Raw genomic sequence first — 25,405 nt, forward strand, 5'->3', positions numbered from 1 at the left:
ATAAAGTTTAGTTATACCTTTTTTGTGCATTAACTATTATCAAAATTATAATGCCGTGAAGTGTGAGTGCCAGAGAAAAAGTGGAGTAATGTGAAAGTGCTTGTTTACCACTCACAATAGACTACATTAAAGTTATAATAAAAGTCGTGACACAAAAATTGTAATCATAGGATATTTGGAAATTTAAAACCCACATAAGTTAAAGAACTATTTAGTGTCTTATAGTTGAAATCTAAACCGACATAATCTATCTTATACATTGATTTTATGCAATTGTTGTCTCACAATTTATATAGACTACATGCTGTGGACTTCACATGTTGTAAGTCATTTTATTTTTAGGTGGATGTTGTGATTTGTGAGTCTTTTTTTTTTTTTTTTTTTCAATTATAGTACTAGTACTAGTACTAGTACATAGAATACTACATCCTACCTTTAAGTTACTTTATATATTTTCTTTTCCTCAACTCCCTTAAAATGATACTGTACTAAGATTTTCTAAATTTTTTAAAGATAATTACATTATGGCTTTCTTAAAATTCTATCTAATAATTTAAATAGATACCAAAATAGTATTAGTAACGATTATTAATAGCGTAACAAAATTCAATCTATTCATTTTAAGGATAAAGATTTAGGAAACTCCATAAATGAAGTTACCTAAAAAGCTTTTAGGTGATAGTAATCTTCATCCGTTACTTTATTAGGTTTTATTAATTAGTTTTTATTTTTTATTTGCTGGAAAGTCTCAATTACTAGGATTATTAATATGCTAAAGTGCTAAGGTTTGCATTTATCAAAAAAAGGAAAAAAGTGCTAAAGTTTGTTGGCCTATAGTCAAGAAGGTAGTAATAACACAACCAACAATAAACAATTATAGTACTAGTAGCAAATAATGAAATGGAAAAAAAGAAAAAGAAAAAAAAAAAAAAAGAAGCATATTCTCCAGCTGTGTCATACTGACATATTCAAAAAAATTCAAATTAAAGTTCATACCCTTATCATTTTTCGCCGCCAACGTGGAATAAGTGGATGATAAAAATTGTAGTCTGTGACTAGTCCACAGATTCTAACATAGCCGTAGATTTTGCATAAAAGCTTGGTTGTTACTTGTTACCAACGGAAACCACATGTACCCTGTGAACATAGCATTTCTTTTACTATAGAACCTTCATTCCTCAAAATTATTGTTGTTAACAAACAAAACATTATAGAATTATTTATAACCCACGAGGATTACACGGCAAACACAGACACAGTGACACATAATTGTACACAGTTAAGAAAGAAGAAAAGTATGGGCCAAAAGTGGGACCGACCATTCCCATGTGACTTGTGTACTAGCGGGAATTTAGAGTAAAAGTGTTCCCACTACAACGTTCGACTATTTAATGTTTTTTAATAGTAATAGTTAAGAAAAAAACGGAGTCTCATAAAAAAAAAAAGAAAAAAACGGAGTTCCACTTTGCCACGTCAACTACCCGTTACTTTTTTTCATGCCCTCACTGCCTAATCTCACCTACGTGCGCTTTATTTGCGGACTACTTAGGATTTTCTGTTTCATTAATTTCTCATTGTTTTAGAAAAATTATAGTATGTAAAAAAAAAAAAAAAATTCAATCATGTGATTTTAAAATTAATAAATTAGGCATTAAAACTCAAATGTACTAATAAATTAGAATTTGACTTGTCTTAATTTTTATGTACGAAAGGAAGCGACATGGTCATAATATGATTTTTAAAATAATCACGTGTCATTTTTGTATCATTTTATTTACTCAAACATTGGATGAAAGCTTGACTTAACATCTTAAATCTGTAACAAAATGTTTTTGAGATTTCTAAAAATAATGAATTTAATATTTAGAAAATATTAAAACCTCAAACACAATAAGACTCACTATTAAATTTGTTACTATTTAAAACCTAATGCTTAGGGTTTAATTTATTATATTTAAAACTATAATATTTATATTTAATTATTTACAATTTAAAGGTTTAATTTGTTGTTCTTAATTTTTTTTTATTAATTTGTTATTTTTGAAGATGTAAAGTAAACTATCAAAATATAGGATTTTTTTTTTTGAAATTTTATTTTTTTGGGTAAACATTGCGTCTTATGATTATTTCGTTGACGACACGACGACGTATATTCTGAACCGACATCATCGGTGGATTTTTAATTTGAAAGAGAGAATCTACCCAAAAAAAAAAAAAAAAACCAAAAACATTAAAAAAAAAAAGTTCAGTGAAAGAGAGTAACAAAAACTACTAAAGTACCAAACCTCACAAACAAATCTCACTGATCAGTCTCTCTGAGCTGCGCAGAGATAGCTTTATCGCTAAGTAAAACCTTTTTCATTCTCTCAAATCTCTCGAACCCTTCCTTTTATATACTAGGTTTCTCTCTCTCTCTCTCTCTCTCTCTCTCTCTCTCTCTGTGTAAGTCTCAAAGTTTCGTTTAGCATTGCGCTTTGCTTGGCTATTTCAGCTGTGAAAACCTTAAGCTCGATTCATATGTGAGTTCGTTTTCGTTTGAGTACTAAAATCTCTGTGTTTATAGCTTCTGATTTCTTTGTTTATTTAGTTTTACTATAATTTTTTCTGTGTTTAAATTGTATCTGAGATTTTTTTTTTTTTTGGTTTAGGTGAAGATAAATACCTAGGGATAATGTTCACTGAAGGACTTGATAAGAATGCCCTTCGTTGGGTTAGAGAGGTCAGTTTTCACAAACTCAATTCCTATTTTCTTATTTTCACTTAATTTTTTTTATAGCTTATTTTCATTAATTTTTACTCAGTAAAATTTGCTTGCTTGTAGTGTAGTAGGATAATAGGATCTGGTTATGGAAATTGCTTTTAGTTTTTGTTTTTTTTCAAAGTAAGAAGAAATTAATCTCTGGTTTTGTTTTCTAATCAGAAGGAAGTTACATTATCAAATTCAAATATGAGACCCAGGATTGACCCTATTGCTGGCATTCGAAATGGTGGCAGCCGGGGATTTGGATTGCCACCTCCATCTAAATTTAGAAGTGGACATTTACCTATGAATGCCATTCCAGTATCGAGAACGATACCTGGTGATGTAGATGATAGTGGGTCTAATTCTGAGAAAGATATGAGTACTGAATCTGAGGAGGAGGTGTATGGGGGTAGGTACTCGTTGGAATCATCTCCACAAGACGAGAGGGTACCTAATGCGACTGCTCATAGGTATGGAAACCCGGGGCAGAGGCAAGCGCGTTATGGTAGTGATTACATGTATTCTGATGTTAGTTCATCGATGGAAACGGTGGTAGGAAGACGTGGGAATTTGGCGGAGAGGTTGGTGAGGGGAAATGGGAGGTACCCTGTTGGGCGGAATGGTTATACGGAGGATGAGTCATCAGATTCTGCTGCTAGCTCGGAGTTTTCTTCTACACAAGTGGGAAGCATCAATGGGGCTGTGCCTCGGGGTAGAGCTTATGTTTCTGGGGGATATGCTTCTAGTGTGCCATCGCAGGTGAATGTGGAAAGTGCCGCTGACAAGGTTTGTAAATACTTTTGGAGCTTATATTATGTTTTGGAGCTTGTGTTGGTGTACTATCTGTTGTTGTTGTGTTATGGATTGTACATAATTTTTTGGATGTTATGGGTTTAGATTTCGAGAATAGCATCCCAATGTAGTCCTAATTTAGAAATATGGTTGATGATGATCTTAAACCCCCTTTTTTTATATATCAGTTTCTATTGGTTCCTTGTCTTGCAGAAATCATTTTGATTGTATTAATGAGGCCTAGCTTTTCGCTCTTTTAAACTATTCTTAGGTGGGCCACAAAGCAATTTAAACTCTTATATTATATTGAAATATGTATCATTATTAGACTCAAGGTTTGTAATGTAACTGTTTCCTTTATTAGCACTAGTATGATATATGCAAACTATCTTGTTAATTTGAATTCTTTTCACGTTCTGCACATGCATCCATACTATCAATTGAATCTTATTTACTGTCTTTGCTAAATTGTTATATTTTACAGGATTCACATTTGAGAAACTTGCGGACTGATAAGTTCTCTGATGATGATGATGATGATGATGATGATATTCCCAGTGCACCTCCTATTGATGGTTCCACTCATGAAATTAAGCAAGCTGCTGATAGAAGTCCAGTATCTAGAGTACATAGTACACCATATGTACCAGGTTCAAGTAAAATCTCAAACAAAAATGATTGGAATACATCAGAAACCACATTTACTGTTAAGCCAGAGAATGATACTGTAAATAGGAATGCTGACCAGTTTGTAAGGTTAGTGTTCTTTAATTGTTCTTTTTGGCAAAAGCTGTATGCAAGTGTGTTTTTGGGATGCACATTACACTTGAGGTCTTGAAAAGACATATTCATTTGCGGCACATTATATTTGTGTGCTTTAACGTCTAAACACTTTAATTTTTGTCATAAATTTGGGAAATTAACCATTTTGTTATTTTATCTGTTGACAGAACTACAGCTGGTTCCGAAGCAGGTGCATCTTCAGGTTCATATCTAGCCCGCCTCCCAACATTTCATGCAAGGTATCTCTTTGAACACCATAGATGGAGCTGATGATAAGCCTAGAGTCCTATTCCTATTATTAAATGTGATCTTTAACTGTTCTTTTTGATTTTTAAATCAAATTCAGTGCTCTAGGGCCATGGCATGCTGTGATTGCATATGATGCATGCGCGCGACTTTGCCTACATGCATGGGCAATGGAGTGCATGGAAGCCCCCATGTTCTTGGACAATGAATGTGCTCTGTTACGGGATGCTTTCGGGTGGGTTCAGTCTCTTCTTGTTATTCGTCTATAATGCCACCAATTCAAGCTAGTTTTGAGTTTAGTTTTATATTTGTAATAATCCATATCCTAAATGTTTGTGGCCAAGAACAAAAAATTTTCTCTATGGTTTCATCATATAAGAAACTGTATTTTGGACTTCTGTTGCTTCTTAATGGACTATAGTATATATCCTTTCCAGCCTTCCTTAGCCGTCTGGCTCTTCTGCATCTTATTGCACCAATATATATGTATATATATATTCTATTCAATGTAGGGACGAACTTAATCGCATCTCCTCATTGGCAAGTTAGAAAAAATCATTAAGCTCCCAACATCTTAAACATTACTTGCTTGTGACCAACCACTATTCATAGTTTATTTATTGGCATAAGATTCTTAGTTTGTTAGTTCCATTGATATCTAAATAATTATTTATTTGATAAAATATCTAAATAATTCTTACCATGACTAATTGGGAATCTTAACACCCTTGCCTTGGTTTAGTTTCTCCTCAGTAATCAAAACTCATTTAGTTTGTTCTTACTTTACAAGTCAGTACTCTACTTTTTCAGGAAGTACATATTTGAAATCACTGGATCAAAGTGGTAGTGCTTAAAATGTATTTACTCCCACATGTCGTTTTAATTCCAACCGTGTCCCATGCATTCCTTCAAATTTTAAAGGCTTACAAGTGAAGAACTACTACAAGGTATTGAGAGAGCATTTGGAAAGTTAGGGTGCCTCCACGTGTTTTATTTTTTCCATGGTGTGCAGTATTAGAAATGTTGACTATCGATAATTTAAGGAGATGAGGGTTGACACTTATGGATTGGTGCTTTATGTGCAAGAACCATTGAGAGAGTGTGGTTCATCTTTTTCTGTCTGTTTGGATTCTATTGGTTATACCTTCTTCAGTCTTAAAATGTTTCCAGGTTGGAAGGGGTGTTTTGGAAGAAGAAGCAATGGGGAGATTTGGATAGCCATTCCTTTGGGCTTAATGTGGTGTCTCTAGAGAATGAAATGTCTGTTGCTTTGGGGGGAAAGAGTTGAATTTGGCAAAGATGAAGTTCTCATTCCTGAAGACTGTATGTGGTTGGACCTCAATTTCTCATTCTTCTTCTACCACGAACTTTCTAGAGTTCCTGGACACCCTAAGCTTCCATTAATTTTATTTTGTAAATATTTTTTGTTATTTTGTTTGGGCTTTCCTTTCTATGCATACTCCTTGAGTCTTATTGAGTCTTATTACGTTTAAAAAAAAAAAAAAAAAGACTGTGTTCCTCCCTCACACTTTCTCCTTGCAGCTAACATTTGTCTACTACATTCAACGGCATAGAAATTCAACTATTTTCCATTGAATGATTCTCTGATGTTGCACATTGTGTAAACTTTCCAAATAACATACAGAAACATTTTCATGGTTATTCCTTTTGACACTTTATGCTTACTCTTAAAATAATATATTTGTAGATTACGGCAAGTACTATTACAATCAGAAGATGAACTAATGAAGAAGCAAACTTCAGAGCTTACCAGTGAGGGGGTTGCTCCAAAGCCTAAGAAAAATATTGGCAAGATGAGGGTGCAAGGTAGTTTTTATCCTCAGCTTTGGCACTCTTGTCATTCAAGCTTATAAGGGAATGTTCCTAAAATCTTGTTGATTGTGCAGTGCGTAAAGTGAAGATGTCCCTTGACCCACCTACTGGCTGTAGTATCACATCCTTTAGGGCACCAGTAATTAAGTTGGAAACCATTCAATATCACCTCTCTAATTTGCAGTCAACACTTGCTTCTGGATGGCAAGCTTTAAGAAAAATTCGTGTTGCACCACGTCTACCTGCAAATCGTTCTTTTTCACGTCAGAGCTTGGCATATGTGCACGCCAGTACAAAGTATATAAAACAGGTGTCTGGACTCCTCAAAAATGGTGTAACAACTCTACGCAGCAGCTCAACATCATATGAAGCTGTGCAAGGTATGCAAACTATGTGCTTTATCGATTTGTCATACAAGATGAATTAGCTGCTGATTTAGACTTTTTTTTGGGGGGAAGGGTGGCATAAATAACTATTTCATTAAAAGAAAAGAAAATCGCCTAAAATTAAAAGGATAGAAAACCATTCAGGTATATCTATGTTTAGAAAACACAGTATAAGAATGTGGTACCGTGCAAATTGCATTGTGTGCTTTAGTAGACTAATTTTCCATTTCTGGCTAGACTAAACTTCACAAATGACAAGTTTGTTACAATTTCAGAATTGCTATGAGTTGCCCCTGTGATTAAACCTATAAATGACATATTTGCATTGATGTGATGTTTAGACCCTTTATTTGTAGCACTGTTTAATATCTTTCTTGGTTCATTCTCTTTTAATTTTCTTCTGAATACTGCGACTTAAAGGGTTCCCCCCCGTGCAAATGTTATCAGAAACGTACTCTTGTCTGTTAAGGCTGAAAAGTTCACCTGAAGAAGATGCCATCCGAACGCAACCTGGAGCTGGTGATATGCATATCTTGTACGTTCTCTTCCTGCTTTTATTCTTTCTATTTCTAAATTTTCTTGAGAAAGACGCTGACAACTCTACAGCTTTCCAGATAGTATAGGAGATGATCTGCTAGTCGAAGTTCAGGATTCCAAGGGGAAGCATTTTGGCCGTGTCCTTGTTCAAGTGGCTACTATTGCTGATGACCCGGTAATATTATTTTGCCCTGACATTAGATTTAAGGACATTTTTCTGAAAATTGTTGAGATAGAAGGCTGATACTAGAGTTGAATGCAGGCTGACAAGCTACGCTGGTGGTCTGTTTATCGCGAGCCAGAGCATGAGCTTGTGGGCAAGATACAGATGTATATAAACTATTCAACTGTTTCAGATGATAATAGTCATCCCAAGGTGAGTAACCCCTTGGAGTAGTCTTCAAATGTACTAACCATTTCTAACAAAAGCTGCCTGTAAGCTGTTGTCTTAACTGAATCATGGTACAAGGTTGCTAACATAGATGATCATTTAGTGAAAGATCGGGATGTGAGACATGCTATGTATTAATGAAGATATGACCTTGTGATTACTTGCTGTAAAAATTTTCCTTTAATGTTCATTCCACAAATCAAAATATTACTTCCCATATTGTGTGCGCCACAATTTGTGTGCCGATTACTTCTAAAGGGGCAAATTTGGAAAGTTATGTTAAAATTTAAAATGTTTGCATTTACATAAACCTACTCATTATGGGGCAGAGGGAGTAATTAATTTTGAAATTGATGGTTAATCATGGTAGAATTTTAACTTACCTGAGCATATTGAGATATATTGTATCTTTGGGTATTGTGAAATGCTGTAATATCAGTATCACCCAAATTCTATAATTGAAGTGGTAAGTAGCTGCAGTCTTTGTCTTGATATTTCTATTGTCTCTTCATTTAGATAATTATAGGCTTACCCCCTTATTTACAATGAGAGATTGGCAGCCTGTACTCAAAGAAAAAGTTCCTTGATTATTAAAGATATTCCCTCACCCAAATCCATAAAAAAGAAGAGAAGAGTAGTTGTATGAAGAATGATTGTTCAGTATTTGAAAGTGGGAATGTGTATATTTTTTTAATATATAGATAATAATATTTTAGGAGATACTTTATGCACGTAGGGTGTCTATACAAAATATTTATAAAGAATAGAAACACACCAATCTTTACATTTGAAGAGAGTAGGAACATTTATTCTTTTTATTATGTCATGGCTTACTGAATAGCTTGATGATATTATATGCTATTCCTTTGGTCCCAGTGTGGCTCTGTTGCAGAAACAGTTGCATATGATCTAGTTTTGGAGGTTGCTATGAAGGTTCAGCATTTTCAACAAAGAAACCTATTGTTGCATGGCCCATGGAAGTGGCTCTTAACAGAGTTTGCCTCATATTATGGGGTTTCTGAAGTATACACCAAACTGAGGTAATTGATGTGTTAATGTTAATTGCTTTTTGATATTGAAAATAGTAGGCTATGCAATAAAAGTTACCACCACTTGTTATGGTTGGCTATTTACTCAAATTATGTTTCAATGTGCCATGTGAATAGATACCTTTCTTATGTCATGGATGTAGCTACACCAACAGCTGACTGCCTCAACTTGGTGTATGAATTGTTAATGCCCGTTCTTATGAAAGGCCACAGCAAGAACATATTGAGTCATCAAGAGGTACAAATCTGCTTTCCAGTTTAAAGCATGTGATGATTGTTCTGATTGTTATGTTCTTTTCCAAGATGCTTTTCTGCAATATTAACATTGTTTTTGGTTAATAGTTCTCAGCCTGATCCATATATCTCTCCTAACACAAATTTGCATGATCTCTGGTTGCCTCATCAGAATCGAATTTTAGGAGAAACTAAGGATCAAATTGAACAGATATTCTCCTTAGTTTTTGAGAATTACAAGTCACTTGATGAATCATTGCCCTCGGGTATTATGGAGGTTTTCAAGCCTGCAACTGGGCTAGCAGCACCTGCACTGGAACCTGCTGTTAAATTATATACACTTCTTCATGACATCTTGTCTCCTGAGGCTCAGACTGCTTTATGCCATTATTTTCAGGTCTGAGAGACTGAACCAACATTTTTCATTTTGATGCTTGCTTGAGTTGTACATTTATCTGTTTACTCAGAGTTAGTATCTCCCCAGGTTGCTTCAAAGAAGAGATCAAGAAGACATTTGGCTGAGACAGATGAATACGTTACCGGCAATAATGAAGGCATTTTAATGGATAATGTTACTATGTCTACTGCTTACCAGAAGATGATATCACTGTGCATGAACATTAGGAATGAAATTTTTACTGATATTGAGATCCATAATCAACACATTCTTCCCAGGTACGTTCCTCAACTAATCAATGCATTGATACCTGAATTGTGCAAAAATCTAAGATGATGATAGTCATGTAACCGTGCATCATAATGTGCAATATATTGGTTTGTCTCTTATTAGTCCATCTTTCACTTTCAAATTTACGATCTCACATTTTACAGCACATGCCTGCAAAGTTTGGCTTTACTGTACTGTTGCAGAAATTTAAATGGAACAATTTGATTCTCAGCAAACTGAAATGTTCCATTCAAGATTGATATATAGTCAACCTTAAAAAAGTAAACAAAAGCCTTGATTTATTTTTTTCCTTATGATCTTAAATAATAATTATTATTATCATTATTATAGTGGTAGAAGCAGCAGTAATATATAATCATCATCATTATCATTATTATTATTGCTTTTGATATATTATCAACTCCTTAAGTTCCTTACCCATAACAAAAAATATTATCAACTCCTTAAGTTCCTTGATTCTAATGACTTTTTTAAAGAGTGTTGCACTCGCTTGATTGATATGATTTGCAAACACACTCTTGGCTGGGGGGATCATCCTTAGATTGACACTATTGCATACATGTTCAAAATTTTCTTGGTGGTTTGTCTCACACTCTCATGTCAAGCAAGTGGGATTCTAATGTTTTGAATTTCTTTGTACAGTTTTTTAGACCTCCCAAATCTGTCTGCATGCATCTACAGCAACGAGCTTTGCAACAGATTGCGTGCTTTCCTCATTGCTTGCCCCCCCACGGGCCCTTCACCTCCTGTAGCAGAACTTGTTATTGCTACAGCAGATTTTCAGAGGGATCTTGCCTGCTGGAAAATCAGGTAATATTATTTCTTCTGTATTATTTTAATGGCACAGAAGAGCAGAACAAGAGTTTGACTATCATAGTAGTTATTACTTTGTGTGGTTTTAACCCAATGTTATGTTCTTTCTCAGTCCTGTTAAAGGTGGAGTTGATGCAAAAGAATTATTCCACTTGTATATTATGGTATGGATACAAGATAAGCGTCTCTCTTTGCTCGAGTCCTGCAAATTAGACAAGGTAAATGCGTTAAACCATGGTACTACCATATGTATTCACTTCTTATGCTTGCCAAATCCTTTTGGTTCTTCTCCATAACTGCTTGGATGGAAAGCAATCGAGTAACTTTGACTCATCCAAGTTAGTTATTTTTTGGGGCTTTTCTTTTTTTTTTTGGTTTTGGGGGGATGGGGACCAGCATGTTGGGACTATATTGACAGTTGATTCTTTAAAATTCTTGAATCTTCAATTATATTGCACATTCTTCAAGTTGCACTTAATCATCTGAAAGTTTCGTACTTGCAGGTAAAATGGTCAGGAGTTAGGACACAACATTCTACTACTCCTTTTGTTGATGACATGTATGACCGACTGAAAGAAACTTTGAGCGACTATGAGATCATCATTTGCCGATGGCCAGAATATATTTTCGGCTTGGAGCATGTATGTCCAGATGGGTTCTTCATCTTTCAATCTTTATTTTTCTATTTGGTCTCAGACATCACTGTCTTTTTCTTTATTTAACCCTGTGGGTTTTGTTTTTTTTTAAAGATCTATTTGAGTTACAAGCATATTTTTTTTATGTGTCTCTGACCATTGTCTAACTCTGGTGACCAGCCTTTTGGTTGATTATTGACTCATAAAATTCCTAGGCTTAATTTGAACTTTGAAGTGACTAGTGAGGCTGGGTATCAAAACGAGGAGGTTAAGGGCTTAAAAATTAAGCTTTTTATTCCTACACTTCAAGTGAAATACTGAGCAGTCTTATACAACAACAAATACGTAAATAAGATGAAATAACTAAGAAAAAATAAATGAAAACATATATATGAACTTTCTTTTTATCTTACAACAGTGCTATTTGCATTCCTCACGTCTTTGTCTTTCATTGCAAATCAAAACCAAGCCTATCTTTCTTGTAATTTCCAAACCATTATCACCTTGTCTGGCTTTATTCAAGATAAACACGGGATTTGCTCGAGAACTTATCTCATCTAATTGTGGACTCATTTTGGGTAGTCACCAATTATCTTATTCCCTTTATGCAGCACTAGAACTTGCAAGACAAGATTCTAAATTTGTTCATATGTTAATTGAAATAACAGTAATAAAAATATAAAAAAATACTGAAATTGTTTTACTTTTTTGGATTATGTTTTCCACTAGGCTATTGCTGATGTTGAGAAGGCAGTAGTGGAAGCTTTAGACAAGCAATATGCAGATGTCTTGGCACCAGTGAAGGAAAATATGGCACCCAAGAAATTTGGCCTAAAGTATGTCCAGAAACTTGCCAAACGTTCTGTATGCCCCTATGTAGTTCCTGATGAGGTCAGTTGTAACTTCCCAAATTTATAAGGTTCCTTTAACTGGGTATATTATTCTGGTTTGAAAATCTAGTGTTGCCTTTCAGCTGGGAGTTCTACTGAATTCCATGAAGAGGATGATTGATGTCCTGCGCCCCAAGGTAGAAGTTCAGTTCAAGTCATGGGGTTCATGCATCCCTGACGGAGGAAACAATGCAGTCCCTGGAGAGCGTCTCAGTGAGGTAACAGTAATGTTGAGAGCCAAGTTCAGAAATTATCTGCAAGCAGTGGTGGAGAAACTTGTAGAGAATGTGAGTATCATCCTGAAACTGACACATGATTTGTTTGGATTTTGCATGATTTGGAAGTAGTTTGGGACCTAAGCTAAGATATATTTTAGTTAATGAAATGACATAAACAAAAAGATAGATATTTCTTCTTTTTTATTTATTTTTTAAAAAAAATTTAACAATAAAATGAAAGATCTTTGGCAATGTACAACAACAAATTTTTTGTTCCTGAAGTTGGTCTTGTACAAGTGTCTTTGTTTATGCTATCCTCAAAAGTGGAGGTTGTGGGCCCTTCTGCAGCTTATCTACTGTAATAAAGCTTGCTGGATGACATATGAGTAATTCTTGTTTGAAATAAAAGTGTCCCTATAAACTCCAATAGGCATACCTACATTTATAGTCTCAATAGATGTGTACAGGCTTAAATTACTGCTGTTCTGCATATATTCTGCGGCAGCCAAGTTTTTGTTCCCTTTTTTCAGAGTAATATTTCTTGTATAAAATTAAATTAGGCAAGGATTTCTGCCATGTGTGCTTGATTTACTAACTTTATTTTGTTGTTCCAGACAAAGTTACAGAATGCCACAAAACTGAAAAAGATTCTTCAAGATTCAAAGGAAACCGTGGTGGAATCTGATGTACGGGGTAGAATGCAGCCACTGAAAGAGCAGCTGACAAATACAATGAATCATCTCCATACCATCTTTGAGACTCATGTTTTCATTGCAATCTGTCGAGGTTACTGGGATCGGATGGGACAGGTAAGTTAATTGCATCTGGATCTTATTGTCATACTACTTTCCAAAGTCAGGCTCAAGGCTAATGTTATATTTCTTGTTACAGGATGTCTTAAGTTTCTTGGAGAACAGGAAAGAGAACAGGTCATGGTATAAAGGTTCACGAATTGCAGTAATGGTAAGTAATAGTGTTAACACTTTTTTTTCATTGATCAGTAGTAGCACTACAGCTTTATTTAAAATTTCAGTTAGAACAGTAGTGGTGCCGTTCGCATGGATTTGGGCAGTATAGTCTATGATCAATGATATAGTCATCAAAAAAGAGAAGTTGACTAGATTATATTATTTTGTGTGCTGTCATTTGCTGAAGTAGCCTGCTTATGGAAACTATAGTCAATTGGGGGGCTTCTTCAGATTACATCTAAGGACACTCAGAAAATTTAATCAGATACATCATTAGAACCACCTTATCAAGCTTAGAAAATGTGGTGTGAATCAATTAATCAAGTTGTTGGCACACTCGTTGTAGCTGGTTCCTGCAGGGACCATTTTATTGTTAAATACTGCATGTTTCTGTTACCTTGGTTGTTACAAATATTGTTATTCCCTAATGTACTACAAGGTTCTCCATAGTCAACATTAAGAACCATGGGCTCCCCAATTCCAGAAGCATTACACAGTTTTTGTTTTCCACTTTTTTACTGGGGAGGAAGAGGGGGGGGGGGGGGGGGAGGGGGGGGGGGGGGTGTTATGAATATGCGACCTTAGCTTCATGAGTCACTGAGTGTGGTATGGTCATTGGCAGGTAGGTAACTTAGTTTTCTGGTGTCATTATAGTCAGAAGTGGTTTTATTGTACCTTCTTTCTGTACTTTTCCCTTCTGATGTCTGACCTGTCATTACTTTGCAGATTCTCGATGATACCTTTGCTTCACAAATGCAGCAATTACTGGGAAATGCAGTTCAAGAGAAGGACCTGGAACCACCTAGATCTATCATGGAGGTCCGATCAATTCTTTGTAAGGATGCTCCGAATCACAAGGACAATACATTTTACTATTGAGCCCATGTAAATATGACTTGGGGAAGAGGCATGTCTTATCAAAAAGCAAGGGCTCAAGTATATGTATCCTGGTAGATACAAGATGGTACACGATCTCATTGGCCTGCATACAGAAATATATAGTCCCATTGACTGCTGGGGTTGCTAATTTTGTAGATGGAGCAAGCAACTCAGCTGCTCCAGATTCATAAATCTACTCTCTTTAGAAAATTCCATTTTTTCAACCTACCTATATTTTCCATAATGAAAATATAAATAGATACTGGAAAATTTCGCCTTTTTTCTCTGTAATATCCATATATGGTTTTAGTGGCTTTGCCTCTGTTTTACTATGTTATAGTTGTCCTCAAATTTTTGGCTGGTCAACTAGACAAGGCATGTTCACTCTTGAAAAGAGAAAAAAATGAACTGGGCTATTCTGGGTATTAAGCTTCTAAAAGCCTTTAATGCCACATCAATAGTTATGAATACAATTTTTGTTTTGATGAAAACCTTGTATAAAAATAGTTTTTTTATGTTTTTCAGTATTTGGTCGTATCAAAAAAATGAAATAAAGAAAAATTGTCTTTGGTCAACATAAAAAGTATTAACTTATTTTTAGAAATTGTTTTTCATTAAATTTTTTTGAAAACAACTTTATTTCATAATAAGCTAAATGAGGAAAGTTAGAAAATTGTTTTTTAACTCATTTAAGGTTATTATCAAACATAGGAAAATGAGATATTTAAAAAAAAAGACTTTTTGAAAAATGATTCATTTTCTAGAAAATATTATCGCCAAAACAATTAGAGGGCTTACTGTTTTCCTTAGGATTACCAGCAAAGTCACCTTGTTTCATGTAAAGCTTTAGGTGTTAGTCTCGTTCAGGTTGCACGTGAATGCACATGCGTAACCCAATAAACAAGGTAAGCGGTTGGATAATGAAAACTGCATCTTTAAGCGAAATATGTGTGGGTAGCCTCTTTGTTGGAATTCAGACCGTGCCTTGTGTAACAGAAACAGCTAGACCTGGTAGTAACGTTATAAAAGAGCCTGCACCTCTCAGGTCGTTTCTCCCAAAAAAAAAAATGTTGTCACAAGCAACCAACGGCCTAAGTTTTTGCATTTATTTATTTATGTTTTTGAAAAGAAGTTTTTGCATTTAAGTTTTGCTATCATGACTATTTCTTTTTTGATAAACCTATAAATTGACTATTTCACTTTATTCTTTTTGTGACATAATCTATTTCAAATTAGGATATTATCAAATTTAATTTAATTTTTAAATGAAAATAAATTGTGCAGAAATAACTATAACAAGTATTGGTTTTTTATTTTTAGAAACTATAACAAGTATTGTTAATAAAATTTTGCAATTGATACATCGCTCAATTAGAAATGTATGATCGCTAAGGAGAAAGTATTTAATGCTCAGTTTATATAATTTATGTGAGACTAACATATGGACCACATAGCTTATACGCCCAGCCCAATTTTATACAAGATTTTCGCCTATTCTCGAGTAGCTGTGAATTGTTCCTCTCAATGGTCCAGCAGAAGGTGTGCTGCTTTGGTCAAAACAAACTCATCCAATGGTTTCTTTCTCAAGATAAAAATAATTCTCTATATCTGGACCGAATATTCATATTTCGTAGGATGTGTGCTGTGACATATGCACAAGCCACCTGTTCATAGAGATCCTTTCACGTCTGTACTGGATAACAGTACCAACAACTTTGTCGTCCAAGTTAATTAAAACCTACGTAATAATATTAGCTAGATTCCCAACCAACCATTTTATTGAGGCAGCATCTTCGAATCGAAGAAACGTAATCCCTTTAGAGAAGCAAATTTGTTGGATTAGGTTTAAATGTTCATTTCTCTTGCCATCGTACTATATTTAAATTAGGACAAGGAATAAAACATAGAATACCTGAATATTATGTGCCACCTCTTGGATTAGGTTTAAATAAGATTCGAGGAACTAGTTTGTTTGTTTGTTTTTTGTTTTTCACCAAGACTAGTTGAAACATGTTATTCTTTCTTTAATTTCAGAAACAGATTTTTCACTTAAATTTGTTCTACAATGCAGATGCTAAAGAGGTTAATTGCTCACTAATTAAGAATCATATGATAAGCCATGACCTAATTACAAGTAATATAATCCCATCGGTTGTTCGGTGCCACTTATTGACAACATAATAATACAACAAATATATACATCTGTTGCTAGCTAATGCAAGTCCGTGCACTCAGGGAGGTAGCCTTAATAAAAGTGCAAGTAAGAATAAGACTGCAAGCCTTACAATGAAACTTTTCCAATGAATCTGAATTGCACTCTGGAAATGCTTCGAAAGAAGGAAATATTTACAAGATTAAAAATGATGTCAACAAACTAATTAATCAGTGGTCATGAAATGAATCGCATTAATGTTACAACGTGTGGAACACCGATCTAGCACAACCACAAATACCACAAAGAATTCTAACATTGGAATTTTCCTCCACGCAGCACAAGCAAATCAGAGAAGCTTTGATATTACATGACAAGAAGTCCAGAATGCCTTGGTTGCAGCCCTTAGAATTACAGGGTTTTGGTATATCCTGTTAGGGGAAAAAAAGAAAAGAAAGATCAAGAGTAGATAAGGTAATTCTAAAAAAAAAAAAATAATAATAACAATTAAATAGTGGCATTGGCGATCAATCAAATATAGATGTGGGAGCAAAGTGAAGATTCTTGGAACTTGACAAGGTACTGATCAGAAGACATAGGTCACTTCGCACTAGGAGCCTACACTATAAAATAACCAATACACACTGCATAATATATATAGACCATGTATAAATAAGCAGGATTTAACATAATTAACCTACCCTAGAGCAGTTGCACCCCAAGATGCCACATTATAAATAACTTTGCTTCCATCCCATGCCTTCCGAAGCTTTCCCTTTTTCTTTTTCACTGAGAATGTCTTGCTAAGGGCTAAAAAAATATATAGAGAATGTCAGAACTCCATCATCACGGCCACAAAAATTGTTACAACTACACATAAGTTGTACTTGGAATGAACAGGTGAAAGAAAACTATAGAAAATTTTCTCTTCAATTCATCATACAACATTAGGAAGAAAAATATAGGCACGGAACAGTTAAAGGATAAAGCCAATCAAACTTACCATCCTGGAGTTGGTTAGGGGTCAAATCCTGCAAAATAAACATCAACCATTTAGAAAACATTTTATTCTTCGAAGAAAGTATATCATCATCTTTTTACTTCTTAATTTCTTTTTATAACCCATGGTTGACATGCATAGACCTTGTCATTAAAATTGTGTGTGACACATTTAAAACTGAAAAAAAAAAATTCACAAATTCTTTAATTTGAGTTCAACAATAAAGCAGATAAAGCACCATGTTAACACACGTTGATCTTCACAAAGTCATATATATAATTATATGATCCCCATTGCTTTCATCTCGCATAATGGAAAATACAATAGCATAACTTATAATCCAAGTTGCATCTTCAAACACATAGCAACTTTAATACCATACTTAGAAAGGATTGCAAATCTTTTTAACATGAAACCCATAATATTTGGGACTAAGGCTTTTTGTTGTTGTAAACCCATAATAGATCCTTAGGGCCATTTTCTGAAGAGGTCATTAAAAAGAAAATCAAACTCTAGCATGCATACTAATCTTAATTTAATGATACCTCTTTCCTATGTGCACTATCGATTTGCTGAATGCTGTATAAGGGTTAATACTTACATGCGCAAAAAGCACTTGGATACAAAACATGCCCAGAGACCCTCACTCAAGCAGGCTTTTAATATAGCAAAAGTCTATGTACAAATTTAAACCATTAGATGTGGTCCAACAGATACACTTAAACAGAAGCGGTAATTGATCAAACTTTTTCGATCAAAACAAGAGAAGAAAATGGATATGGAAACTATATCCAATCGTATTTCCAACAATTGTTAAAATATGGCTCCCATGAGTTCATTATAACTTATAAGTTGTATAATAAGGGTCAATAACAGCCATGGCATAAAATCAATTGAAGTCAAGGATGGTTATACAAGTGTTGGATACTGTTTAAAATTTTTAAAAATAATAATGATCATAATAATGATAAGTTAGCTAACTAGGGAAAGATCAATCCAGGAAACTTCAAATTTTAACCAAGAGTGGAAACCTGGCACACCTTAGTCTGTTTGAGGGACAACAAATATGCAGCCATGAAGCATGCAATACCCTCCACTATATCTTCTTGCCTAACAAGAACATAGTCTTCTTGTTCCAATTCGTCACTTTCACATTCCCATAGATCTTTTTCGCCGACCATATCCCAAGAATTACCTTCTTCTGTGACAGTACAATAAATTTTTAGCATCCAATTCCAAGCCTTAATGAGAAAAGGCCAACTATTATAAATCCAAGCACAAAGTTGCTAACGGCTGAACTTCAAAAAGACTAGCGTATTTGGCAACAAGTCAAAAAATGGAGCCATCTTTGCATACATACCAGTCATATTTTGTGGAACTGTCGCCTGTGCACTCTCTAGCTTTTCAAGGAAGTCAGCGCACTGAACTTTAGACTTAAGAAGATCGCACAACTGTAGTAAGATGGAGAGGATATGGAGTTGCAACATGGAAGTGAGCATATATTATCCTCTCAATGAATCACAAAAATGCATAACTCATTAGTATTTATCGACTACACTGCACAAGGCTATAAGATTAGGGGATGACAAGGGCAACTTATTTCTACTACATTATATGAATGGTGTTTTAAATGGGGGAAGAAAACAGAAAATTTTCACTAGCACATCTATCTAAAGGTTCAAGAGCATGAAGTGCCATACAAAAGAGGTTTGATATATATTGATCTTAAAGTATATAAGCAGATGGCACAGACTTAATTTACGGCACATGATGCTGGATCAAAGATCTGTCTACTTAAATTAGTGTGGTAATCAACCAAGACAAACCCTTAATTGCATAATAATGATATGTAGTGATAATTTTCATGACTAACAACGGGCTATGCCTCCAAATTTGAAAATGGGGCCCTTCATTTATTTATTTATTTATTTCTATTTGAACATAAACATCAAAATTCAGGACTCACATTCCAATGGGAGGGCAATTAAGTTCAGAGCAACAGTCTCAAACTACAGACCCTCTTAATCAATAACAATTTCAATTTTTGATGATGTGAAACCTCATCGAGGTAAACCTCAGATAACAAAATTGCAGAACAAACATGACTTCAAATAATAGTCTTTAGAACAACTTAAACCATTCTTAACATCGGCTCGAACTAAAAATCAGCTCAGCCGTAGACAGTAGACTTAGTATACTAATTCATTATCCAGTAAATCCCGACCCAAGCATTCATTGTATAACCAATCCTAGTTGCAAACCAGCATGCCCCAAACATTCAATGCCGAGTACACGAGACACAGGCTCAGCTATAAAAACAAACACTATGTATTGGAATAAAGGAAATAAATTCAGTATGTCCCACCACAAACTCAAAAGGCTAATCAGTAATTACCCAAAAAAAAAAAAAACATGTTTTGAAAAACACTTTCCAATTATTTTTTTTTTTTTTTTTGGCCGGCATTTTTGACTTTGGGGGGACAAAATTTACTGTTCACATACTGTTCATGCACTGTTCATGCACTGTTCACGCAATATTTAATATTAAAAGTGGGTCCCACAACACTATTTACACATTTAAAAATTATTTTGCTACAGTGTTTTCAGCAACAATCAGTTTTCAGCAACTTTCAGCAACAATAAGTGCTATCCAAACGGACCCTATTTCTTTTTTGATAAACCTATAAATTGACTATTTCACTTTATTCTTTTTGTGACATAATCTATTTCAAATTAGGATATTATCAAATTTAATTTAATTTTTAAATGAAAATAAATTGTGCAGAAATAACTATAACAAGTATTGGTTTTTTATTTTTAGAAACTATAACAAGTATTGTTAATAAAATTTTGCAATTGATACATCGCTCAATTAGAAATGTATGATCGCTAAGGAGAAAGTATTTAATGCTCAGTTTATATAATTTATGTGAGACTAACATATGGACCACATAGCTTATACGCCCAGCCCAATTTTATACAAGATTTTCGCCTATTCTCGAGTAGCTGTGAATTGTTCCTCTCAATGGTCCAGCAGAAGGTGTGCTGCTTTGGTCAAAACAAACTCATCCAATGGTTTCTTTCTCAAGATAAAAATAATTCTCTATATCTGGACCGAATATTCATATTTCGTAGGATGTGTGCTGTGACATATGCACAAGCCACCTGTTCATAGAGATCCTTTCACGTCTGTACTGGATAACAGTACCAACAACTTTGTCGTCCAAGTTAATTAAAACCTACGTAATAATATTAGCTAGATTCCCAACCAACCATTTTATTGAGGCAGCATCTTCGAATCGAAGAAACGTAATCCCTTTAGAGAAGCAAATTTGTTGGATTAGGTTTAAATGTTCATTTCTCTTGCCATCGTACTATATTTAAATTAGGACAAGGAATAAAACATAGAATACCTGAATATTATGTGCCACCTCTTGGATTAGGTTTAAATAAGATTCGAGGAACTAGTTTGTTTGTTTGTTTTTTGTTTTTCACCAAGACTAGTTGAAACATGTTATTCTTTCTTTAATTTCAGAAACAGATTTTTCACTTAAATTTGTTCTACAATGCAGATGCTAAAGAGGTTAATTGCTCACTAATTAAGAATCATATGATAAGCCATGACCTAATTACAAGTAATATAATCCCATCGGTTGTTCGGTGCCACTTATTGACAACATAATAATACAACAAATATATACATCTGTTGCTAGCTAATGCAAGTCCGTGCACTCAGGGAGGTAGCCTTAATAAAAGTGCAAGTAAGAATAAGACTGCAAGCCTTACAATGAAACTTTTCCAATGAATCTGAATTGCACTCTGGAAATGCTTCGAAAGAAGGAAATATTTACAAGATTAAAAATGATGTCAACAAACTAATTAATCAGTGGTCATGAAATGAATCGCATTAATGTTACAACGTGTGGAACACCGATCTAGCACAACCACAAATACCACAAAGAATTCTAACATTGGAATTTTCCTCCACGCAGCACAAGCAAATCAGAGAAGCTTTGATATTACATGACAAGAAGTCCAGAATGCCTTGGTTGCAGCCCTTAGAATTACAGGGTTTTGGTATATCCTGTTAGGGGAAAAAAAGAAAAGAAAGATCAAGAGTAGATAAGGTAATTCTAAAAAAAAAATAATAATAATAACAATTAAATAGTGGCATTGGCGATCAATCAAATATAGATGTGGGAGCAAAGTGAAGATTCTTGGAACTTGACAAGGTACTGATCAGAAGACATAGGTCACTTCGCACTAGGAGCCTACACTATAAAATAACCAATACACACTGCATAATATATATAGACCATGTATAAATAAGCAGGATTTAACATAATTAACCTACCCTAGAGCAGTTGCACCCCAAGATGCCACATTATAAATAACTTTGCTTCCATCCCATGCCTTCCGAAGCTTTCCCTTTTTCTTTTTCACTGAGAATGTCTTGCTAAGGGCTAAAAAAATATATAGAGAATGTCAGAACTCCATCATCACGGCCACAAAAATTGTTACAACTACACATAAGTTGTACTTGGAATGAACAGGTGAAAGAAAACTATAGAAAATTTTCTCTTCAATTCATCATACAACATTAGGAAGAAAAATATAGGCACGGAACAGTTAAAGGATAAAGCCAATCAAACTTACCATCCTGGAGTTGGTTAGGGGTCAAATCCTGCAAAATAAACATCAACCATTTAGAAAACATTTTATTCTTCGAAGAAAGTATATCATCATCTTTTTACTTCTTAATTTCTTTTTATAACCCATGGTTGACATGCATAGACCTTGTCATTAAAATTGTGTGTGACACATTTAAAACTGAAAAAAAAAAATTCACAAATTCTTTAATTTGAGTTCAACAATAAAGCAGATAAAGCACCATGTTAACACACGTTGATCTTCACAAAGTCATATATATAATTATATGATCCCCATTGCTTTCATCTCGCATAATGGAAAATACAATAGCATAACTTATAATCCAAGTTGCATCTTCAAACACATAGCAACTTTAATACCATACTTAGAAAGGATTGCAAATCTTTTTAACATGAAACCCATAATATTTGGGACTAAGGCTTTTTGTTGTTGTAAACCCATAATAGATCCTTAGGGCCATTTTCTGAAGAGGTCATTAAAAAGAAAATCAAACTCTAGCATGCATACTAATCTTAATTTAATGATACCTCTTTCCTATGTGCACTATCGATTTGCTGAATGCTGTATAAGGGTTAATACTTACATGCGCAAAAAGCACTTGGATACAAAACATGCCCAGAGACCCTCACTCAAGCAGGCTTTTAATATAGCAAAAGTCTATGTACAAATTTAAACCATTAGATGTGGTCCAACAGATACACTTAAACAGAAGCGGTAATTGATCAAACTTTTTCGATCAAAACAAGAGAAGAAAATGGATATGGAAACTATATCCAATCGTATTTCCAACAATTGTTAAAATATGGCTCCCATGAGTTCATTATAACTTATAAGTTGTATAATAAGGGTCAATAACAGCCATGGCATAAAATCAATTGAAGTCAAGGATGGTTATACAAGTGTTGGATACTGTTTAAAATTTTTAAAAATAATAATGATCATAATAATGATAAGTTAGCTAACTAGGGAAAGATCAATCCAGGAAACTTCAAATTTTAACCAAGAGTGGAAACCTGGCACACCTTAGTCTGTTTGAGGGACAACAAATATGCAGCCATGAAGCATGCAATACCCTCCACTATATCTTCTTGCCTAACAAGAACATAGTCTTCTTGTTCCAATTCGTCACTTTCACATTCCCATAGATCTTTTTCGCCGACCATATCCCAAGAATTACCTTCTTCTGTGACAGTACAATAAATTTTTAGCATCCAATTCCAAGCCTTAATGAGAAAAGGCCAACTATTATAAATCCAAGCACAAAGTTGCTAACGGCTGAACTTCAAAAAGACTAGCGTATTTGGCAACAAGTCAAAAAATGGAGCCATCTTTGCATACATACCAGTCATATTTTGTGGAACTGTCGCCTGTGCACTCTCTAGCTTTTCAAGGAAGTCAGCGCACTGAACTTTAGACTTAAGAAGATCGCACAACTGTAGTAAGATGGAGAGGATATGGAGTTGCAACATGGAAGTGAGCATATATTATCCTCTCAATGAATCACAAAAATGCATAACTCATTAGTATTTATCGACTACACTGCACAAGGCTATAAGATTAGGGGATGACAAGGGCAACTTATTTCTACTACATTATATGAATGGTGTTTTAAATGGGGGAAGAAAACAGAAAATTTTCACTAGCACATCTATCTAAAGGTTCAAGAGCATGAAGTGCCATACAAAAGAGGTTTGATATATATTGATCTTAAAGTATATAAGCAGATGGCACAGACTTAATTTACGGCACATGATGCTGGATCAAAGATCTGTCTACTTAAATTAGTGTGGTAATCAACCAAGACAAACCCTTAATTGCATAATAATGATATGTAGTGATAATTTTCATGACTAACAACGGGCTATGCCTCCAAATTTGAAAATGGGGCCCTTCATTTATTTATTTATTTATTTCTATTTGAACATAAACATCAAAATTCAGGACTCACATTCCAATGGGAGGGCAATTAAGTTCAGAGCAACAGTCTCAAACTACAGACCCTCTTAATCAATAACAATTTCAATTTTTGATGATGTGAAACCTCATCGAGGTAAACCTCAGATAACAAAATTGCAGAACAAACATGACTTCAAATAATAGTCTTTAGAACAACTTAAACCATTCTTAACATCGGCTCGAACTAAAAATCAGCTCAGCCGTAGACAGTAGACTTAGTATACTAATTCATTATCCAGTAAATCCCGACCCAAGCATTCATTGTATAACCAATCCTAGTTGCAAACCAGCATGCCCCAAACATTCAATGCCGAGTACACGAGACACAGGCTCAGCTATAAAAACAAACACTATGTATTGGAATAAAGGAAATAAATTCAGTATGTCCCACCACAAACTCAAAAGGCTAATCAGTAATTACCCAAAAAAAAAAAAAACATGTTTTGAAAAACACTTTCCAATTAATGCTTTCATTTTCAGTTTTCAGTCCCACAAATTTTAAAAACTCAAAAAACAAAAACAAATTCAAAGCTAAAGATTCACTAGATTTTGCTAAGGTTTCTCTCACAATTCAAATCCAATTGGCAATTTTCATTTGCTAAATTACAACTAAATTGTCCGTACAAAGCATTAAAAAAAAAACCCTAGAAACCAAATTGATTTCATACCTCATCGGCTTCTCGATCACTGCCACGGAGAGATCCCGAGGCTGAGCTTTCGCCACGTGTGCCACCGTCACCGTCACCGTCATCGTCTTCCTCATCGTCACTGCCACCGTCAACACCGCTCGTCGTAGCGAGCAATTCAAGAGCTCGCTGACACTGTTCCACCACAGACTGCAAAGTCTTCCTCTTCAATCGAACCCTATCCGTCTCCGAATTCTCCATGTGCACCAAGCACAACAACAACAACGAGCCCTAGCTATATATATATATAGCACAATTCACAGACTCAGAAAAAGCCAGCTCTAATAAGAATTTCAAGCCCTATGAAATTGTTTTTCCTGGTCCATGAATTGAGAACCCTACGGAATTTAGATAGATCGTGTTGTTGTTTTTTCAGGTTTGAGTTTTGGGTTTCGGAGAATTATTGAACATGTGCGGCTTTTGTTTTGTTTTTACCTTGTCTTCTAGTTTTCCCAAACGTGATGGTTTTTTTGGGGACTCTATTATTTTTTTAATGTTTCTCGTGAATTTGGAATTTGCTTTCCAAAGTTTTCAAATAATACACGTAAACGGTAAATAAGTGGTATTAAATTTGTTTAATCGGATGAATTTAGGGGATTTATTTGTTAATTACTATTAAGCTGAGCTAATTGGTGTGCTTACCTGCAAGTTGCAAACAAATGTTTCTAAATTTGTTTAGGTAAAAACATCTGAAATAAGAGTCATCAAATAGCCCATGGCCCACAGCCCGACCCAAAAATCCGACGGCCCACCGGATTAATGAGCAGTCCTACCTATTGTTATTGAGGCCCACAGGTAGCCCACTAACCCAGTGGGTTAGGCTATGGGCTAATTTTTATGCTCATGGGTACCCGG

At 34.6% G+C, this 25,405-nt stretch overlaps 3 protein-coding genes across 7 annotated transcripts; 1 reads left to right on the forward strand and 2 right to left on the reverse strand.

Moving 5' to 3' along the window:
• The first annotated feature begins 2,261 nt into the window (after positions 1 to 2,261).
• LOC112005165 (uncharacterized) lies at positions 2,262 to 14,576 on the forward strand. 3 transcript variants are annotated; one of them, XM_024037422.2, is made up of 23 exons: positions 2,262 to 2,519; positions 2,649 to 2,719; positions 2,924 to 3,529; positions 4,020 to 4,291; positions 4,486 to 4,557; positions 4,665 to 4,799; positions 6,273 to 6,391; positions 6,472 to 6,777; positions 7,204 to 7,318; positions 7,390 to 7,495; positions 7,583 to 7,696; positions 8,588 to 8,751; positions 8,878 to 8,998; positions 9,167 to 9,391; positions 9,479 to 9,669; positions 10,325 to 10,492; positions 10,608 to 10,713; positions 10,999 to 11,136; positions 11,860 to 12,021; positions 12,104 to 12,307; positions 12,853 to 13,047; positions 13,130 to 13,201; positions 13,933 to 14,576. In XM_024037422.2, exons 2-23 carry the CDS (start codon positions 2,672 to 2,674, stop codon positions 14,083 to 14,085), a joined length of 3,792 nt encoding a protein of 1,263 aa, XP_023893190.1. In that variant the 5' UTR covers positions 2,262 to 2,519; positions 2,649 to 2,671; the 3' UTR covers positions 14,086 to 14,576. The 3 variants fall into 3 exon arrangements, with proteins under 3 accessions (XP_023893190.1, XP_023893185.1, XP_023893197.1); XM_024037417.2 differs by having other exon boundaries at positions 2,263 to 2,519; positions 2,921 to 3,529; XM_024037429.2 differs by having other exon boundaries at positions 2,263 to 2,519; positions 2,921 to 3,529; positions 7,231 to 7,318.
• A 1,661-nt stretch (positions 14,577 to 16,237) lies between these two features.
• On the reverse strand, positions 16,238 to 19,624 carry LOC136069479 (uncharacterized). Of its 2 annotated transcripts, none has more exons than XM_065778054.1 (5): positions 18,598 to 19,624; positions 18,278 to 18,435; positions 17,241 to 17,268; positions 16,939 to 17,047; positions 16,238 to 16,668 (listed from the first exon to the last, which is right to left on the reverse strand). In XM_065778054.1, the coding sequence occupies exons 1-5, from the start codon at positions 18,734 to 18,736 to the stop codon at positions 16,587 to 16,589; spliced, it is 516 nt and encodes a 171-aa protein (XP_065634126.1). In that variant the 5' UTR covers positions 18,737 to 19,624; the 3' UTR covers positions 16,238 to 16,586. The 2 variants fall into 2 exon arrangements, with proteins under 2 accessions (XP_065634126.1, XP_065634125.1); XM_065778053.1 differs by having other exon boundaries at positions 18,278 to 18,438; positions 18,598 to 19,619.
• Positions 19,625 to 20,890: 1,266 nt separating this feature from the next.
• Positions 20,891 to 25,067, reverse strand: LOC136069480 (uncharacterized). 2 transcript variants are annotated; one of them, XM_065778056.1, is made up of 6 exons: positions 24,533 to 25,067; positions 23,251 to 23,341; positions 22,931 to 23,088; positions 21,894 to 21,921; positions 21,592 to 21,700; positions 20,891 to 21,321 (listed from the first exon to the last, which is right to left on the reverse strand). In XM_065778056.1, exons 1-6 carry the CDS (start codon positions 24,749 to 24,751, stop codon positions 21,240 to 21,242), a joined length of 687 nt encoding a protein of 228 aa, XP_065634128.1. In that variant the 5' UTR covers positions 24,752 to 25,067; the 3' UTR covers positions 20,891 to 21,239. The 2 variants fall into 2 exon arrangements, with proteins under 2 accessions (XP_065634128.1, XP_065634127.1); XM_065778055.1 differs by having other exon boundaries at positions 22,931 to 23,091; positions 24,533 to 25,062.
• Between the last annotated feature and the right edge of the window lie 338 nt (positions 25,068 to 25,405).

The sequence above is a fragment of the Quercus suber genome, unplaced genomic scaffold (assembly GCF_002906115.3).
Source record: "Quercus suber isolate HL8 unplaced genomic scaffold, Cork oak 2.0 scaffold_172, whole genome shotgun sequence".
Lineage (NCBI taxonomy): Eukaryota > Viridiplantae > Streptophyta > Magnoliopsida > Fagales > Fagaceae > Quercus > Quercus suber.

Excerpts from the sequence above, each read along its gene's own strand:
- LOC112005165 (XM_024037417.2), top strand. The coding sequence starts at position 2,672 with ATGTTCACTGAAGGACTTGATAAGAATGCCCTTCGTTGGGTTAGAGAG. Across the intron at positions 3,530-4,019 it reads TGGAAAGTGCCGCTGACAAG|GATTCACATTTGAGAAACTT; the intron begins GTTTGTAAATAC and ends TATATTTTACAG. Across the intron at positions 9,392-9,478 it reads CTTTATGCCATTATTTTCAG|GTTGCTTCAAAGAAGAGATC; the intron begins GTCTGAGAGACT and ends GTATCTCCCCAG.
- LOC136069479 (XM_065778053.1), bottom strand. The coding sequence starts at position 18,736 with ATGCTCACTTCCATGTTGCAACTCCATATCCTCTCCATCTTACTACAG. Across the intron at positions 17,048-17,240 it reads CCCTAACCAACTCCAGGATG|CCCTTAGCAAGACATTCTCA; the intron begins GTAAGTTTGATT and ends ATATTTTTTTAG. Across the intron at positions 16,669-16,938 it reads TGGGGTGCAACTGCTCTAGG|GATATACCAAAACCCTGTAA; the intron begins GTAGGTTAATTA and ends TTCCCCTAACAG.
- LOC136069480 (XM_065778055.1), bottom strand. The coding sequence starts at position 24,751 with ATGGAGAATTCGGAGACGGATAGGGTTCGATTGAAGAGGAAGACTTTG. Across the intron at positions 23,342-24,532 it reads GTGATCGAGAAGCCGATGAG|TTGTGCGATCTTCTTAAGTC; the intron begins GTATGAAATCAA and ends ATCTTACTACAG. Across the intron at positions 21,322-21,591 it reads TGGGGTGCAACTGCTCTAGG|GATATACCAAAACCCTGTAA; the intron begins GTAGGTTAATTA and ends TTCCCCTAACAG.